Source organism: Lutjanus erythropterus, chromosome 3 (assembly GCF_056507025.1).
Source record: "Lutjanus erythropterus isolate fLutEry1 chromosome 3, fLutEry1.hap2, whole genome shotgun sequence".
NCBI classification, from domain to species: Eukaryota; Metazoa; Chordata; class Actinopteri; order Lutjaniformes; family Lutjanidae; genus Lutjanus; species Lutjanus erythropterus.
In genome coordinates, this window is record NC_139319.1 from 22929767 (window position 1) to 22949721 (window position 19955).

Below are 19955 nucleotides of genomic sequence, written 5' to 3' on the forward strand. Positions count from 1 at the left end.
GTTGACAAGCGTCTCGTCTCTTTGTGATTATATTTACAGACTGGAAAAGATGTTCAAAGGTGCAGAGCTGCTCATCACGCCAGCGCGCTGACATAAGACAGATCCATGCATTTTATCCAGAGTCAGGCCTCCAAGGGAACCTTAAGTTCTGGAACTCTCGCGATATTTGTGTTCGTTTATTCATTTTTCTCGTTGTGCCAAACTATTGTGTACTATAATGCTGTAGGTAAACTATGGGTAGGATTAGAAACATCTGGTTCATCTGGTTATGGTTAGGAATAGACATGGTTTGGATTAAAATTATCACTCTCTCGAGATCTTTCGCGTGTCTGGAGGTCCTGTTCTAGATAAGCCGACTGACGCATGCGCACTCGATGTGACAGCAAGGATTCCAAATCGATAATCGAGTGAATCGACGGCGCCACCCATCGGACTTCATCTATCACAATGGCAGATAAACAAAACGCTCAGAAAAGGTAACATTAATGTTAACTCGTCAGTGACATGTAACCACAAAGCTACAAATGAATAATTAACAAAATAATGATTAAATATTCACAGTTAAGTAACGTTAACTAACTATGTAGGTAGTTTAAACAGCGAAGTGAAGTGGTTAGCTAGCAACGGTAGCTAACCTTTTCATCTTATTTTCTCTCATGTCTTGTCTCTCTTTTTGCAGTGTCAAAATAGCCGCTGGAGCCGTGGTTTGTGTTGAAAGTGAAATCAGAGGAGATGTCACCATAGGTACGATGTTTAGCTTTGGGTCATTTGCAAGTACTTATTGCTGACTTGACAAAATTTGCATTTCTTTGCCTTACATCGGATCTGACTCTTAACTACTTTAACTTTACTTACCCTTTTAAATTCTCCGTTTCCTCAGGCCCTAGGACAGTAGTCCACCCAAAAGCTCGGATCATTGCAGAGGCAGGACCCATCGTGATTGGAGAAGGGAATTTGATCGAGGAGCAAGCTCTGATCATAAATGGGTAATTCAAGATTCCTTTTGCCTCAATGTATAACACGTGTATCACTGTTACACATTTGAGTGATCTTTGCATAATATGGTCTGTCTCTGTTTTGAAATCATCTGTACCTGCAACATAATAACTGCAGATTTTTGCTTTGCCCTACAGTTACCCAGAGAACATCACTCCAGACTCTGAAGTGGAACCAAAGACCATGTCCATTGGCATGAACAATGTGTTTGAAGTTGGATGTGGTATCCTTTTTGCTTCCCTGACCAGCCTTGATCTATAAGTCAGATGATTATTGTAACATTGCATGAATCTCGATCAAAAATATAAAGTTTACCTTAGCTGAAAACTAACAGTATCCCAAGCCCTGAAAATTGGGGACAACAATGTGATTGAATCCAAAGGTGAGATGTTTGCATCTTTGTTTGGCTTTGAGTGTATGTTTGTATGTGAGCAAACCATATCTGTAGAGAAGGATGGAGCATTTAAATGAGCAAAATCACTCACTGTATCAAATATTCCATGTTTTGTTCTCTAGCTGATGTTGGTAGGAATGTGATCCTCACCAGTGGCTGTATCATTGGAGCCTTCTGTCAGGTCAACACCTGTGAAGTCATACCCGAGAACACGGTCATCTACGGCTCTGGATGTATGAGGCGGGTTCAGACAGAGAGACCACAGGTATGGATCAGAACAGCCACACTTCACTTCTCTCTACCATGCCATTTAGTCAGGATATACCACATCCGACCAACTGGTGGAGTTGTTCTTCCACTTTGATCAAGGCAGACACTCACAAACCCCTATTGACTTTAGATCATAGATCATTGATTAGCAAAGACATAGCTTGATTGTTCACCTGGCTGCCACAAAATCTAGGCTCCTAATAGCTAAACAATGATATGATTTTTCTCATCTTATGTATTTCAGCTGGCAAAGACCTTGGAATTTGTATTGACCACCAGTCAAATTAGAGTGATTGTTTTCACACAAAAAGGGGTGACGCAGGAGCAAAATAGCCAGATGGACTGCTCTGATCTACTGATAAATGTTTGGTGTGTAAACATGTTTGAGATTAGCTTTTGCAATTTCAAAATCAAAGTATTCCATTATTTTATGTGCACACAGGTGGACCGTTTAAATCTGTTTTTTTGTTTTTGTTGAGACTCAGAGGTGTTGCGTTTAATTCTATGTTGTACTTAACTCTTTGGTAACTGGATGCTGTAGTTGGTGGTAGTCTTTGTGATGCCAGCAAGAAACGAACTGCCTAGGCATATTAAATGGACATTGTTTATACTGATAATTACTATGCAATCAACTAAAACTGGCATATTAACATACTACTGTATGTGAACATACCAGAACATGCTGGGTCAGGGACAGGTGTCTACATTTGTCTGGAAAATCTACATGTATAAATATTAGAAGTAACTGTGAAATACATAGCACATATAAACACAAATTGAAGTTGGAACAAGCCAGGCCCTATGCTTTTATGTCCCTCCACTAACTTAAAAATGGATCCATTAACATTAACACAGCAGGTACCTTTAGGTGATCCTATGAGTTTCCACATTACTGTCTACAACTGCATGTAAGGAAGAAGAGTGGGACTCTGGGCAGCATAAGTTTAAAAAAAAAAAAAACCTCTACCATAATTTATGAGCAGATTTTGATTTCCATTGGGTAACCTGTTCAGGACAAAGCTATAAATCTTAAGTGTTTCAGGTCTACTGTGGTTTTAAGTAGTGCAATATTTCCAAACATGGCCAGTGTCTGAGTTTGACAGCATTGTTAAAAATCACCTCTATGTCCTCAGTTTAACGTTTGTTTTAATGTTTTGTTGTCTGTACAGCCCCAGACTCTTCAGCTCGACTTTCTGATGAAGATTTTGCCAAACTACCATCATTTGAAGAAAACTGTTAAAGCAGGCCACGGTGCCAGCTAAAAGTTAACTTTTTAGTTTTTAACTCGAATTGTAAATGACTAGCAAACCTTTATTTAAATGGGCATTGCTGGACAAATAAGCATGAATGTATATATAGTAATTATATAACATGTATCTGCTTCATCAGGACTTTTTCTCACTGACTGATAAATGTTTTCTACTCTAACTGCAATGGCTGATAAAGCATTTCATCTTTCTCTTGCTGTGCTGGTGTGCTGTTTTCTATGATTAATTAAATAACCTGAAAATACTGATGCTGTGCAGTGGTTACTGGTAATTTCCTCACTAGGTAGAATGTGCAATGAGAATACAGACAGATTAGTAGAATGTTTTCAGCATATATTCACATTTTGAAAACCAACAGTAAATGTAATATTGCAAGTATTTTCTAGTCATTAGACTGTGTGTGTATTAATTTTGTTAAGGTAGTTTACTTAAAAGAGTTTCAGACACATTTATATATATCACAGTACGAGCTGTTCACATAGAAATTGTATATATCATATATATCAGTCTGGCTCTAGTATTTTCATTGACTCTCAATTTGAATTTTATAAACAACACCTAAATGTTGGCATTTACACACAGAATTGTCAATACAGTGCATGTAAATCAAGCAACGAAGCAGTATCCTGTAACAGTGTCATTTATTAAAATAAGTTGAAAAAGTTTTTGAATTTTAAACCATTATGCCATGGTACTGCAAAGTGAAAGAATTATTATTTTTTTAATTCTATGAGAAGTAATTTCTCAGATGTTTCATGCTGAATGAAAGACCTCAATGTGATGCAGCTCACAACACAAGCTTGCTTTCTGCAATCCCATTGAAAGGATGAAGGGGATGTCCTTTCAAATAAAACCGTCCGCACACTTACCTCTTTGCAATATACTAAATAAAATGAAGAAAAATGTATTTACACACTTCAACCTTTACATTTTAACAGTGAGGTTGCAGCACCATTCGGTTTTCTAAATGGTCTCAAGGCTCTTTTCCTCAAATGTTCTTCAGGTAGCACTGATCAGTAAACAAACTAAAAAGGATTCCACAACACAGTTGCTATTCACTCCATGTAATTCAAGACCACTGATCACTGAGAGGAGTGCAAAGAAAGGAAAAGAAGCTAATTGTTTTTGACATGAAAAAGTCTTTGTATCGTAGTGTGGTCAGGGTCTCCATCTCCTGCCAGTTCTGATTTACAGATTCTACATCCCTTCTCTGAGGGCATGAAGCAGTGAGGGGAAAGTATTTCACTTCTTAACAGGAACACCATCTGAGTAGTCCTCCAGGACGCCCGCCAAGTGGTTGTTGTGGGTCTTGAAGTGTCTCTTCCTCTGCCCACCTTGCTTCTTTCTCTTTTGTACAGGTAACTGCGGGAAACACAGAAACAGATTAAGATGCGTAATAAACTGAGGTTTGCAAATGTCAACATTCAGTGTTAAAATGTATATTGATAATTGGGGATCAGAAACACAGAAACAGATTAAGATGCGTAATAAACTGAGGTTTGCAAATGTCAACATTCAGTGTTAAAATGTATATTGATAATTGGGGATCAGGGGACACCGACCACTTTCTTTGGTCCGGTTTCTTGCATGGAAGAGATGCCTTGTTTCTTCAGGTACTCCTCGATCTTCTCCTCATCCATGGAATCAACTGGAACGCTCCTCCAAAGTTTCTGGAATTCTACAATTGACAGACAAGTTTTTGAGCAGGAAATATGCTGATCAAACAGTTGGACACAGTTAAGTTTTTGATGTTTCATATATTTGGTCAGAATTATGAATTACTTAAGTGCAGGCGTCAATGAAATGGACAAAATTAAAGTCCAAATATGCTTGGAAATTGATTTTGATATAGACATAATTATTTCTGCCAAGAAAAACATACATGTTAAAGTAAAGTGAAATAAACATTGCAATTTGTAAATATTATCAAACCACCCTGATCTTATTTTGTGACAGATGTACTTTGCTGTCAGTGTCCAGGGTGGAGGTCAGATAACACACAATATTAAACAAACACTAGTGAAATCATAAAAAACAGTGAGTATAAATGTGCTTCTTCTTCTTCTTCTATATTAAAATGTTTGGCAGAAATGCTAAAACACTACACATCATTATCAGCCATTTATATTTTAATTATCTATCAGAAACAGCACATTTCTAATATTTACATATTATTTAAAATTTGTATATTTGTGGCATATTTACATCTTATTTTAAAATGTAAATATGCCACAGATAGGAAAGTTTGACTAACTTTCATCTGCAGTCCAATGCCAGACTATTAAATAACCCTACATGCAAAAAAAGAAAGTCTTATTATTATGCTCAGCAGATGTTTTGTGAAGCATTCTCATTTTCTCTTTTTTAAATTTACATTATTTTTAAAGACTCTTCATACCTACGGTCCAGAGCTGTTTTCACTTATTTTGCCTGATCAGACCTTCTGTGATGCCATGTTCATGTCATAGGGGATGAATGATACAGATGGGAAATATTCCCTTTTTACAGCCTGCAAGTATTTACATCACAGGACAGCTCAAAACTGTCGTATAATTGGTCAAGGGTTAAAAACACTGTGCAATTGACAATATAACACTATATCCATTTAATATGGGGTTAATCACCTTGAACAATGGAATTTGGCTGGTTTCCCAGACATAACTGCAATTTGAATGTTGATGTCAACAATACTTACAAGTCGAAATCTCATAATTACAACAATTCTGGCATGACATGAATGCAACATGAGGGCTGAGTGGGCATGCACAAACTGTCTCACCCACCTGAAAGACAATCATCACCAAGGTGTACATAAAAAACCTGTCAACCATTTGAAATTGCATCATGTTCTTTATGAGGTGTGTTTTCATTGACACTAAACAAACCAACGTTGCTGCTGTGCCTGCGTCTGAGAGACTGTTGCTAACTTAAGTTGATGCTGAACAGTATTTACTGAGTTTTTAAAGCAGGGCAATCAAACAGAGTTATCATAATAATGAAAATTAGAAACAGTATTACGAATCACCAGGGATTTTATCGCAGTTTTTTGTGAAACAACTTATCATTTCATCCCTACCTGTTGGGAGAGGCTACACCTTTGTCATTCTGACTGGTTCATGAAGTTCAGTGAGCTCATATTTAGCATAATTGTGCTCAACTCAAAGCAAAAACATGTGTAAAGCTATTCAGTTTTGACTATTGGATATTTTTCTCAAATCTTAAGTATATGTTTTGGTATTAAAGACTTAAGAGCCAAAGTTTAGTGTTTTGCATTTTTGTGTGAAGACTTGAACAGCTAATGGAAACTAAATACTTTAAATGCAGAGACAGTAACAGACAGACAGGCTGCGCAGGCCTATGCTCACCTTCATCTACCACAAACTGGCAGTGTTTATCGTTGTAGAACAGGATCTTCTTCTTATCTGGTCTTGTCACAAAGATGATCTGATCCCCCAAAGCCTGTGAACACATGACAGCTACAGTCTCTGCTCATACTGTACAGTGTTCACTCATCACACAAAGGTGTGAAACAGAAGTATATGTCCCTTCCATTAACCAGCATTTTTGCACAGGATTACATTAGCTTTAGCATAAATCATATTTATTGCATTATACCTTGATGGCCTTGGCTGAGTTTGGAAGCCCCTCCTCTACGTCGTCCAGCAGCACACCACCCAGGCCCAGCTGGTCATGTTTGTCCAGCAGCCTCAGTAAGGCTTTCTTGTCCTTCAGATTGTACTTGGGCTTAAAGCCATAAGTCCCATCCCGGACATCAATTTTTGGGTTATTTACCAAAGCCTGAGATTGGCAGAGAGTGAAGGAGCAGATGTCAGGGTTTAAGCCTCTAGTTAAGTATCTGACCATCTAGAAGATGTAATTAAACAATTCTCTGATATAAATAATATATGAATTTAAAAAAATAATAGTTTGCAAACCTCTTTTACTTTTCATTCCTTTTTTGTGTCTTTTATCTCTTTAAAAATAAAGAGGATGAACGATGTGTTGTTCACCTTCAGAAACATGCACACATTGCACCAATTTTTTACTACATTCGATCCAGTTGTTTTCTTCAGCTCATGTACATGTTTTCATTTTTTCTACTATTAACAAGAGTATCTTCAACAAGGTATTTAACGTTGTATGATGCATGTTATCACCATCATCACTCAGTAGCTTCCTTCTTCTGCAACATTCAGGATGTTGTGGTTCACATCAGCCTACAAATGACTGACTGAGAATAAGTATTGTGGGGCAGTCAGGTCACTGAAACTGTGTAGGACAAGGATAAGTATACTCCTGATGATAAATAAGAAGTAGTACAACACTTAAAACGTACACACCTCAGTCATGAGCCATTGTTTCTGTTTCATGCTGATGTCAAGAAGTTTGGTCTCATCCAGAATCTCATCAAGTGTCAGGAAGTGTGTATCACCAGCCTGATGCCGCGTCTGAAGCATAGAACAGAAAAGCACATAAATTTACATTAAAAAACACACACATAAAGAAGTCAACCAAGTATTTAAAAAAATTCTAAGCAGTTATTTTAAAATGTAAGTAATTCTTCACCCCACACCTCTGACAGGGTTTTTAGCCAAATGTCTACAATGATTTTGTGCCTCACATCCAACTGTCAGTGTGTTTTACCCAGCTTAAAGCTCTGTGTATTCAACAGATGGCACAAAAAGTGCACACATTAAAAGGAAATCTGTCAACTTGAGTCTGAGTTCTGCAGCGAGAGATGAGTCAGACAGCTAGTGTGACAGGGCCTGGCTGCCTCTCTGCAGAGCCACAGCATGATAAACAAGCTGTTAACATAGAAAAAGAAAGACCGGGAACCAAATGTTACGCAGCGGACACAACTGACTCACTGGGCTGACACAACAGACAACAAGTCAAGCTTTTCAAGAGCTTTGATGGAGATGATGACAAGCTCAAAATCTAGCAATTAAGTGGATGCTATTGTGACAGCTCAAATCAACTTTGACAGGAGACTGAAACACATCTTTGTCTAAAACGGTGTTCATTTGCAAAGGCAAACATTTCAAAGATGAATAATCATTAACAATTTGCTGATGAATGTTCCTTTTTTTTTAAAAAAGCCAAAATTTCTCCAGAGGCTTACCTTCATATAATTGACAATCTTGGCGAGGCAGCCAAACTTGTACCCGGAGCTCGCCTTGATATTAAAGCTGCCATTACTTGACTCTGTGGAGAAAAAGAGAAAAAGGTTCAAGCAAAGCATTTAAATGTCATATTATTTATTCTAAAGCATGACACCAGCAGACTATATGAACAGACATGAGCTACTGCTTTCTGTTGATAAGATGGTTGTGTCCATCACAAGACAAAACACAAATTCCATTATTTGTGTCACTAATCTTTATTAAATCCACTGAACATTTTAATTGCATACATTATTCTTCATTTTTCATATGTTCAACAAATCCCAAGAAAGGACCAAAACAAACATGGCCTTAGTTCATCTCTCAGTCATTTCCGACTTGTCCTGTCTATGGCACTCAGGCTCAAGTCCATCTATTCCTACTGAAGAAGTAATTATTTCAAACCAGTCAGTCACAAATATGTACTTTCATTTTCATAAAAGGCTTAGTCATTTTGGAAAAAGTCATTTTGGGTACTACAGTGTGAAGAAAACTTCACAGGAGTAAAAAAAAATCAGATGAAACAAGCCTGTGTTACATTTTTCCCAGGCAAAGTTACAATGAGTTTATATTTAAGCCATTTAAAAAGAATAAGTAGGAGATTTCTATTTAGATCATTTCATTTTTTAAGAAAGACTATGGCTTTTGTCCACTGAAGCTCCAGGAGTGTTTTGTGAACTGGAGATCTTCACCCATCCTCACATCAGCACAGGGGTGAGTAGATATTGTTGTGCTGCAGACATGTCTTGGCCTAACCGTCATATTCCACAGACTGCAGAAAGTGTTTTTGTTTGGTACAGATCCTTGCAAAAAATAAATAAATAAATCACACACACATAATGATAATATGAAAATGAGAACAAACATATAACAATTAACATCCCCTATAATATTGCAAATAATATCGCAACTGCAAGATCACCAGCTGGATATCAATGTGTTTGGCTACGTTTTGGTATGGGTTTACTAAGCCAATGGGATCCTTACAGAAGAAACCGAAACACAAAAGGTCCACAATGAAAAAACAAAATAGCAATAAAAATTTAGCAGTGAATGGAAGCTGGAGTTTAAGCTGCTAAAATTGAGCACATCTAAGGACATAATGTACTACAGTGTGTGCCTCAATAGCCTTAACTAGCAAAAATGTATGTTGGCCACCAAATTTTGGTGCTTGGTGGCCTATAGGTCTAGTGCTTAAAAATGTTACAATCTATCCCTGCTTATTCCTTAAAGTAACAAAATATCCTAAAAAAAATGCAGGAAAGTAATCTGATCAGAATGACTTGAAGTCCAGCCAGCTGGTCCTCTTCTCTGCTGGAGTCCAATAATGCTGCTTCCCCCCTGCAGACTGTCTGAGGTCTGGCCTCTACACTCGCCAATCAAAGCTGAAAACAGACACTGATTCATGAATGATTCATGGTGTGGGCGGGAGGTTCTGTTGCCGTGAGCTGTGCTGTGGGCAGGACAGTGGATTTGTGACAGGCCGGTTGGCGAATGGTGCAGAGGCAGGGCTAAGAGAAAACAGCCAATGATGGAGAGGAGCCCGTGCTGTTCAGCTGAGACATGAAGAGCTGCAAGGAGTGGCGGAGGGGAGCGAGCGAGTGCACGAGCAGCGACGGAGGCTGAGTGCATGAGAGAACCAAGGAGGAAAACAGGTCGAGGAGTGAGTGCGGAGGAGGGAGAGAGTGGGAGACGGAGCGATAGGTGGAGCACCAAAAAGAGGAGAGTGCATCTGTTGACTTGGATCTTCTAAAGCCAGGCACACAGGTGAGTCTGCAAATTTTTCAGAAGAGCATCATCAGAATAATGTGTGTGTTTGGCATCAACAGATCAAAACAATCCACAGTGTCAATTTAAGCTACAGGCTGTGGGCTGTTCTTGCTCTCACTGTGTAGCTATGAATATATCAGGTTTTTCATGTGAATAATCGAGCATTTACAGGATAAATCATGCATTTTTAAAAGCAGTAGATCTATTTGAAGCGGTTTCCTTCTGCATTAGTGAAACCTAAAAGTGCACATCAAGCAACTGTATGTATAACAAAGATCTCTTGGCATTTTGCAATTGTAAGATTTAGGCCAAGACTGGGCAAACACGCACTGGATTAAATAAACATGGATCTGCCTGTCTGCACTCTCGCAGCTTGAATATCAAGCATCAGAAACTCTGTGTGTGAGTGTGTTCCTATAGCTGTATGTATGCACTTATGTGCATCTTGTTTGTGGGGATGTATGACTCGGTGCAAAAGGCAGCTCTTGAGACAAATCAATGAGGGACTGACAGCTGTGAGGAGCCAGCCAGGGGCATTAGGAGTGTATAAGTGTGTTTGGTGTGTGTGTGTGTGTGTGTGTGTGTGTGTGTGTGTGTGTGTGTGTGTGTGTGTGTGTGTGTGTGTGTGTGTGTGTGGCCAGAGAGCAATGTCTGGTTCTACAACACCTTTGAGAGAGAGCCTGGCTGGGGTGGGGCTCATTTAGGGGTGAGATAACAGATGCTGTAGGGAGCCAATCTGTCATTATATGTGTGACTGCACTGCCAAAAAAAATAGGAGTAGAGAGACAATGGGGGGGACCGGGGGACAATATCAGGCAAGACAAATTCGTAAAAAGAGGCTGTTGTCATGGCAATGAGTTGAAGTGAAGTTGATATTATGAGCTGTATCTGCAATAAGAGGATACTAAAGAGGGAGCAGGGAGTCAAGTTACATCAGCTGAAAAGAAAATACCACAAAACACTCACCACATTCTGTAGACACTGTAAATACATGTGCTCCAGTCTATTCCTAATAACTAATTACCAGATGACAGTAAATGTAGTTAACTGTGTGTGACCCCTTGATAGTCATCATTTTCCTGCCTTAACTAGCCTGACATTAACCATACTGTCACAGTGTAAATATTTTGTCAGGATGGGGGAAAGGTGAAATATGTATTTTCTTATCTTGAACTAGCCACAGACGCTAACAAGACTTTACAAATCATTTATTTCATAGAGCACATGGAGGCCCATATTGTTTTGAGACCCAACCAAACCAAATCTGCACTTTAAATTTGAAATAACATTATTACCAGAAGACAAAATAATTGCACCATAACATTTTTGTAAAGGACATGGGCACATGTATTTTTATGATAATACTTGTGAGTAATGTAAGGTAACTTTAACTCCTTGTCAGATAAAAACAAAATTATATTGCCTTTCCCACATTACTGAAGATATAAAATACTGTATTATGCTCTACGGGCACCAGTTTAAGACTATAGCTAAAAGTGATAGTTCACCCAAAAATGAAAATTCACTCAATATCTACTCAACTCAACCTCCAGTTCACAAAACTCTCCTGGAGCTTCAACAGAGAACAGCATTGCAGCCAAATCCAGTAAGATTGAAGTGAACGGTGACCAGTTTTAAAATGTAAAAAAAAAGAACACAAAACCTCACAAAATGTCTGTTGTCACCATGTTTTAGCCTAAATGTCAACTGTAGCCTCTCAGACCAGATGCGTGTGCACATGCCTAAAGCTGGTACACAGGCTCTCGCCCAAACGGCACAACACGAGATATAAGAGATCTCGCGATACATTCACATCTGTTTACATGCTTCCTGGACGCAACTCAGACAACAGAGAGATCTGCTCAGAAATAGTGACTTGTTACGTATACAGTTGACTTTGCAAACTTTCAACAAAGAAGAAAATGTCAGAGGACTTCGAAACAAATGAAATTTCCTTTTTGGGTGAAATATCACTTTAAGTGACACCTTTTTCTTGGTCTTTATTAAAAATAGGTAATTATATGTAATTACACTGCTAATATCAGCTGAATTTCATCATGATAAATCTTTCTGTTATATTGCCCATCCCTACTCTTGAGACAACTGAAGCTAGTACAACAATGGGTTCTATCACATTACAGTTTCAGGTAACATGGAAAACACAGTTACAATCACGTCAAGAATACACACCTATTTCTCTGAGTACACTAAAATATACTCTCAGGTCAAACTAAAATGCCATATATCTACCCTAGATACATGAAAGCAACTGTTTTTTTAGAAACCAAGTGACAGTTACATGATGTGTTAAGAAATGTACTCAAAATGGTCCTTTCAAACTTTCAGGCTTGGCGTCATGTAAAGAGAAGTACTTATGCTCCTCTTCCTCAACTCTATGGTTCACTTTGGTCTCAGTGTGTGTATGTGTGTTGAGGACATGTATGTGCACATGTGTGAATGTGTGTGTGGGACCTCAGCACACTCCTCCCCGAGGAGTTAAAATGGTAGGCTTTGGCTGAATATGTGAAAAAATAGCTGAAAAGAGACAAATGGCTTGACAATGTGCTCTTTGCAAAACATGTTTTAACTTCAGCATTAAATTGCAATTCCTCAGCTCCAACATTTTTGTCAGGTGTTATGGCTAAAGAGCTGCAAACCAAGCGTAGGTGCCACATTTCACTGTGCAGCTATCCCTTTCTTGCAGGCTTTTAAGTCTATTTTTGTTCTGAGCAGATGGCCTCAGTAGGGTTTATGCTCTTTTTTTTTTTTTTTTTGCAAAATAACCTTTTTGCTCTAATAACATATTGTCTTCTCATTTAACTAAAAAATTCCTTTCTGCAGGCCAAGGTTTATTTTGTGTACAATTGACACTGCAGTTTCCCAGTTTACAACATGATACCCTCTGTGACTGATAATGATGTCGTACCATCATAATCTCGTTACAGCAAATTACTCAAAAGAGAAGCCCTGATGGTTTTAGGAGAGGAAATGGCTTCCCCATTCTGTCTATGGTCTCTGGTGAGACTATATCTGTATAGTACATTAGCTGTGTAAAAATGAAAATGAAATTCTGTGGAGATTTTTCTTTTTTTTAATTTTGTTTCTAATACTCATTTTTAGCACTACAGAGCCCAGTTCATGAGAGAATTCCCTAAAGAGTGATTCTTCTACTACTTTCATTTTATAATGATTCTCTCACCATGGAAACAAGTATTTTACAACAATCACTCTCTAATTTGGTCTCCCTAATGTTCTCATCATCTTGCAGTTCAACCCAGCACCAAGCACTGTCACAGGCATTAACAATCTGTCTTTTTTCCCTGTTTTCAAACCAGAAATCATGGCCAACATCACCACCACTATACACCCAAGCAATCTTCCAAGGCACCCAGATGCGGCCCCTCTCTCCCATGTCTCCCTGCAGGTCCAGGAGGTCTACCCTTTCCACGATGGCTGGAATGTAGCCTGCTTCATCATCCTTCTGCTCTTCATCCTCACTGTCCTATCTCTGGCTGCCTTGGCCGTGCTCTATGAGCTACTGGACTGTGGGTGCTGTGCCAAAGGGAAGACGCATCAACAGCTACAGGAGGAGGGGCCAGGGAGCTGCAGCAAGCTCATGACCAGCATCTGCAAGGAGCCGGAATCCCACACTGAAGTGGTATAGGGGCAGCGCGGATGAACTGGGTAATAGCACAGCATTCGTTGACCTTGATGCCCCAAGAAAAGAACTTCCAAAACTGCCCAATAGTGGTTTAGCTCACAGTTTAGAAAATGTAGAGGGAAGAGACAAGAAAAGGTAACAGAACAATGTAAAAAAGGAAGGTGAGAAGACTTCTACATTCACTAATACTTCACACTAGGGATGCACTGATTGTGAAATTCTGGACTAATACCAATATTTAAAAGTACAATTTGCAATTACAATAGCAATGTTTTCCTGTGGTTACATATTTTGTTTTTGTTATTAATTACTCTCTCATTAGAGCAAGGGAAGCAAGTAAATCTTCATCATAAAAAACACAGCACTTTACTCTTATGTCCTACCACAGTCTTGTCCAGCAAGTGGTTTCTTCTCCAAAGCAGCAGCTGGCTATGCCAGCTACTGTCACCCGAGTCCAACCACAAATAACCAACAAAATATTCAGTTAGCAAAATACTGATGACAACAGATAAACATTAGCCACTGCCACTGGTAACGTCATCATATGGGCCAATAGGCCAAATGCAGTCAACAAGGTCAATATTAGCCAATTCTCACCCAGGAAATCGGTGCATCCCTACGCAACACACAGGGCTGACCCTGATAGCCATGTTTTATACGAAAAGTATTACCAGAAGGACAGAGCACTCAAGTAGTCTAGTAACAATGGCACTAGAAATAGTACCAATAGTATGGCCTGAAAAACAATGTTAAAATGAAACACTTCTCAGACCCAATATCAGTTCGTTTGAAAAAAACAAAAAAAAAAAAAACAAGAAATCTTGGTCAACAACACATGCCCTGTTAGAACTGCACATACTTGTGACCTGCTGGATGCAAAGGAGCTTCTATGAGACACAGAAAATGCTGTCCAACCCTAAAGACTTGAACAGTTTCCCAAGAGGACCTGACAAATAACAATTAAATGATCAAGCTTTGTTGGACACCATTGTTGCTTTGGATTAAGCCTGTATTTCTCTGTTCTTTAGTAAACTGTATGCCGGTGTTGTCAACATGTTTAGCATTGCAATATTATCTCATGACAAGTGACACTTGATTACTGCAGTGATGTAAATTGATCATGTCATATCGAGCACAATGTGTGATTTCATATGCCTTACCACAAAATGCCTAATAAATTGTCACTGAATTATGTACCAGTTTTTTTTCTGCTAAAAGAACAGACAAATAAAGGGAATACGAGAGGTAGGACATATAATGTTTACTGGGCTAGAGCCTAGTCTAAACTGTAGAAATGTGTTTTATTGATGCTCATATTTTACAGGCCTTCCCTTTAAATTCTAAAGCTATTTAATTTTAATAAACTGGTGTCAAAACATCAAAAATTATTTTTAAAAAACTCTAAAAACAAAAGTTAAAAGGCTGCAAGAGACCCAAGGTGTGTAAGAATGTTACATGATTTTTCTTATTCATGGCATGCTGAATGCAAGCAATCACAGGTAATGTTGTGTTTCTCTGTTTGGCCTCACAATGTCTCACTGTTACTATGAATAAATACAAACACAATGCTGATAAAGTCTGTTTATATCAGCTTACTGTCACAGTATTGCTGCAGAACCTAAATGTCAGGTTTAGTGCAGAGGTGTATTTTCTTTGATGTTTGATGACAGTAGCTCTGGAAGTGAAGATGTACCTGTGGCTACTGATGAAAAGGAATTTGTTTTTGTTCCATTTATAAATCAGATCATTTAAAAACATAACTGGAGCATGAGAATGACAAAGCTAGGTCAGACATCATGAGCTCTGAAAGAGACAGGATACCATCCAAAAAGACAACAAGACCCAGAAAGTCTTGCTTAATGTAAAGTTGTGCAGACCACCTTGGCAAAAAAGATACCATCCAAGTAGCGGTGCAAAGAGAAGCAAGGACTTTTCAGACAACCTTGAATAATTGCCTCAACCTTACTGACATGAATATGTAAGTAGTTATTTTTTTCTGGCCAAATTTCAAACTTGGGAAGCTAAGATCTCACAAGAATAGTACTTTCCTGGAAAAGGTTGGCTTTCAGCTGTCATGGCCAGAGGAAAGGGAAGAGGCGTCATGACTTCCAGAAGCAGATGAATGCTATTTTATAATGCCAGTTTATCCAGAGGCAGAAACAAAAGAACTCCCACAAAAAAGCTGGAGATGCCACTTGTCCATCCACATTCAGTGGAGCAATGCACCCAGTGCAAACAACAATGTTCCAATGGCCACAAGCAACACACTGACTTGGGATGACTGTGCTGTCTAATTTGGGTTTGGTAGGTGTCAGTCAATGATAAATTACAGCAGTCTGTGTGTAAGATAGTAGTAGTAATAGTAATAGTAGGCTACGCCGAAATACATGAAAAACATACTGCTCCGCATCTATAGCCTAAATTATTGTAATAATGTCATCAATCATGTTTTTATTATGAATAATACTTTCTGAAAGGTTTACAAGCAATATCATCTTAACATATGACTTAATCTGCGTTATACAAGTGCTGAGTCCCTAAACACCCAAGGTATGCAAGAATATTTGAAAATACACCTGTGTATTCCAGAATATGCTGGTAAAATAATGACCAAAAATACACTTTAAGTATCTGTTGCCATACCATGAGACTACAGAGCAGCTTCTCCCCTCAGGCTGTGAGACTCCTTGATACATCCTCAGCACTTCATCAGGCAAAATAGTTTTTTTTATTTATTTTTTTCCTATGACTTATTATTTATTCAACCAATCTGCTGCATATACATTACGTGTATAACATTTAATTTGTGAGCAGCAAAAAAGGGAACTAAAAGTTAATCTCATTTTACATTCCTGTTTGTCTATCTTAATATTTTGTCTACTACCTGAATATAAATCTTAAGAATATCATTCCACTTGGTTTATGTACATACAAAACTGCAACACATCCAATCGTCAGAGTAGTTATTAATAAAAATAAATAATCTTATTTTTCAAGCTGTTCTCTGATGATAAAATCATCATGACAAATGTTGATTGGTGCATTCCTAGCAATACTTAGAGGTACAGTGGTGATGAGCACCAGAATCATGTGTTATACTGGTACTGTATGTCAGCAGCACTATACACAACCTACTTGCAACACCAGGAAGAGGTCATTTTCTGTAACAATCATTAATTTTTAACAAAGTCCTCTTCACTTACCAGCACTGAGTTTGGACCCTGAGGAGCTCTCCTTGTCAACTTTGGGCTTCTTCTTCTTGTGTGATCCAGACTCTGAGGCAGCCGGTCTCTTCTCTACAGCTGGAGTGGACAGAGCTCTTTTCTTGAACAGCTCCCTCTCCCTCAGTAGAGCTGGATCCATCCTGGCTGACAGGACACAGGACATATCAAACACAGCAACAATAAAGATAAGTGTAAGCAACAGGTGATACTGTTCCCCTTTCCAAAGTTCCCTTTGGTCTGAAATCTTTGTGTGATTTGTTGAATTTAAGTTATCCATCAGAGATGTCTAGTCTTGCTCCAAACAGAGCCAAGCTGTTAAGACAGACATTTCAAATAAACCAAATACTTTTCATCATGTATGAGGCGATCGTAAAGAACTGTAAAGAACTGTTTTCACATTGATATGGAAAAGGGTGAAACCATTCTAACTATAGCTGGATTAACCTGTTTGGGAGATCTGGGATAATAATGTGCTACTGAACAGTGTTGACCAAACTAGTACCTATTTCATAATAATAATTAAAAAAAAGTTAAACTGCATAATAACTACTGTCAAAAAGTCATTTATTACATGAAGGTATAACTGAACTGACACTCAGTTCAATTCCCACTTGGGCAGCCTGAGGATGTGTTTGAAGTAGAACAGCCATTCCCAAACTTAAGTATGCCACAGCCAAATTTGAAATCTGAAAATCTTCTGCAGCCCACCCAAACCTTTATTCACAACTAGGATCTGATCAGTACACCACATCAATCATACCAACAACTAGATATAAGATATATTCTGATTAATGTGAGAAATCACCAAAAACAGTGTAACACCTGTTAAATTAGGTCAGATAAATGAAAAATAACACATAATTTAAATACAGTGGTTTTATTTTATTAGTTCAGATTGCTTAAATAAAAGCAAATATTTAATCGTAATTTCAAACTTATAAAATTTCATCTTTCATGACCCCTCAAGGCCCACCTGCAGGGTCTTCACGGCCCACACTTTAGGAATCACTGAAGTACAAGACAGAAAGCAATTATTGGGGTGGAATCAGGAAAATGCTACATTGTTAGGAAAATTCACAGCATTCAATTGCAGACATCTTTTTCATAAACCATATTTTAATCAAATAGTAGGTGATTAAATGACAACCACAAGCAATGAGCTGTGGCACTGGGCCATACTGTATGGCAAAAAACATCATAAAAATACTATGAATATGCAGTTTATAATTACCTACCTTAATTACACAACCCAAAGTAGTTAATTAATGAAAAAGATATTGGGATTTGAACGTAGTCACACTAACACCAAACTACTGGAAAGGGTAGTTTAACTACACCTCAACCCTGCTCGTCTATATAGCCTAGAGGCTCTAACCCCTATTCTAGTTACACATCAGAGTCCACATGGGGTCTTCGTTACTTCTGCACACCAACAAGTATTTTGTTCATATGATTGGAGACACATTTAACTACTTAAATATTTTTTGCGCCAGTCTAAAATATCAAAATGTCTGCATTTTGACAAATGGCTCCTCTACAAGACACAATCCATCTGACAATCAGTGTATCCAAGCTCGTTATGGGGCCTGAGGGGTCAGGGGTTCGGCCGTTAGCCTGCTGTGACCGTTTGGTTTCCAAGCAATAAATGGAGACAGTTCGCAACTGAAATCTCCCTTTATACCACTCAAGAACTGTTATAAATGTCCAGCAAACAGCTAAATTGGGAAGCCATGTAAATATTGTAAGAACAAGAATTATCAGCTCCCTTTATAAACTGGCATCAAACGGGAAAAGTCCCCCACAATGTAACCGTTAAATTAGCACTAACATGTTACATTATCAAACTGTTTGCCAGTCGGGTTACAAGTAACTAGTTAACTAGTTAACGGTCGTCGTCATTGTTCCAAGTTAGCCTAACGTTGCTGCTTTATTGTGATAATATAAACCCACAAAATAGCAACGGCTAACGCTATCTACATCATATAATGCTGCTGACTGTTCTAGTTATATGGGTTACAGAATATAACACAAGCAATAACGCGCATCGACAGAGTGACAGCTGCCTTGTTAGTTAGCGTTAGCTTGTCGATTTGTTGGACGTTATCCCTCTTCACATACCTGACACTTTGTTCCTGCTCTCAGAGAAAGTGACGGGTTAGTCCAACAGGACTACGTTATCTAATTTCCGAAGATATCAAACAGATGCACTTTCTCCACTTAAGTTAATCACCGCTTTAACTCGATCCTTTGGGGATAATAATATAAGTTAACGTTAGCTGACTAACTTCACACACAAGATATCTCCTTTTTCCTCATGCTTCACTTCCGTTCTCGCTCGATTTGTCGGATGTCGACAGCTAAGCCTTGATCTTCTTCCTTTAGGTTTTTAATGGCGGTTGGCGTCTATCTGAGTTGTATTATCGCCCCCTACTGGATTGTAAACAGCCTCACAGGTCAAACTTGGTGATCTCAACATTCATAGTTAAATAAGAAAAAGGCAAGGAATTATGTTAGGTCATACTAGTGGTGGAAAGTAACTCAATAGACTAAATTATTCTACGTAAGTATTATAATATCATAGTATAGTATAGTATTATTATTATTTGTAGTAGTAGTAGTATTAGTATTAGTATAGTATTATACTACATAAGTGCTACAGATAAAATAATTTTGACATACTTGTACTTTACTTGTGTATTTCTATTTTATGCTACTTTACAAGGGAAATATTGTACTTTTTACTTCCCTATATTTATTTTACACTCATATAATATGATCCAGTATACTATTAACCTACTCAGTAGTAATACAAAGCATCTACGACTGGCTCCACACTGACAACCTACAACATTAATATGCTTTTACATATCAGTGATGAAAATAGAGTACAATATTCCATAATTATATCACACTGAGAAAGGATCCATTATGCATAATGAGTGTTCCAGTGTTAATGTGACAGTTCACAAAAAATAGTGTAACACCTGTTAAACTAGGTCAGATAAAAAATGAATGAAAAATAACATGCAATTTAAATCCCATGGCTGTGTTTTATTAGTTCTGATTACTCATAAATGGCCATTTCAAACTTGTAAAATTACAGCCTAATTTTTATTTTTCATGAGCTCTCAAGGCCCACCTGCAGGGTCTTCACGGCCCACCAGTGGGCTTTGGGAACTACTACTTTTACTCAAGTCAAAGATCTTAGTA

At 38.1% G+C, this 19955-nt stretch overlaps 3 protein-coding genes across 4 annotated transcripts; 2 read left to right on the top strand and 1 right to left on the bottom strand.

Moving 5' to 3' along the window:
- The first annotated feature begins 41 nt into the window (after nt 1–41).
- On the top strand, nt 42–3173 carry LOC146330028 (dynactin subunit 6-like). Its single transcript, XM_084715458.1, has 7 exons — nt 42–476; nt 680–744; nt 881–986; nt 1134–1219; nt 1331–1378; nt 1513–1655; nt 2830–3173. Exons 1-7 carry the CDS (start codon nt 448–450, stop codon nt 2920–2922), a joined length of 570 nt encoding a protein of 189 aa, XP_084571584.1. The 5' UTR covers nt 42–447; the 3' UTR covers nt 2923–3173.
- Nucleotides 3174–3552: 379 nt separating this feature from the next.
- Nucleotides 3553–19088, bottom strand: gtf2e2 (general transcription factor IIE, polypeptide 2, beta). 2 transcript variants are annotated; one of them, XM_084715460.1, is made up of 8 exons: nt 18864–19088; nt 16725–16885; nt 8051–8133; nt 7269–7376; nt 6544–6726; nt 6294–6387; nt 4491–4606; nt 3553–4290 (listed from the first exon to the last, which is right to left on the bottom strand). In XM_084715460.1, exons 2-8 carry the CDS (start codon nt 16882–16884, stop codon nt 4171–4173), a joined length of 864 nt encoding a protein of 287 aa, XP_084571586.1. In that variant the 5' UTR covers nt 16885; nt 18864–19088; the 3' UTR covers nt 3553–4170. The 2 variants fall into 2 exon arrangements, with proteins under 2 accessions (XP_084571586.1, XP_084571585.1); XM_084715459.1 differs by having other exon boundaries at nt 16725–16889.
- Nucleotides 12276–13689, top strand: smim18 (small integral membrane protein 18). The gene has a single exon (XM_084713139.1). The coding sequence runs from the start codon at nt 13201–13203 to the stop codon at nt 13522–13524; it is 324 nt and encodes a 107-aa protein (XP_084569265.1). The 5' UTR covers nt 12276–13200; the 3' UTR covers nt 13525–13689.
- Nucleotides 19089–19955: the final 867 nt, after the last annotated feature.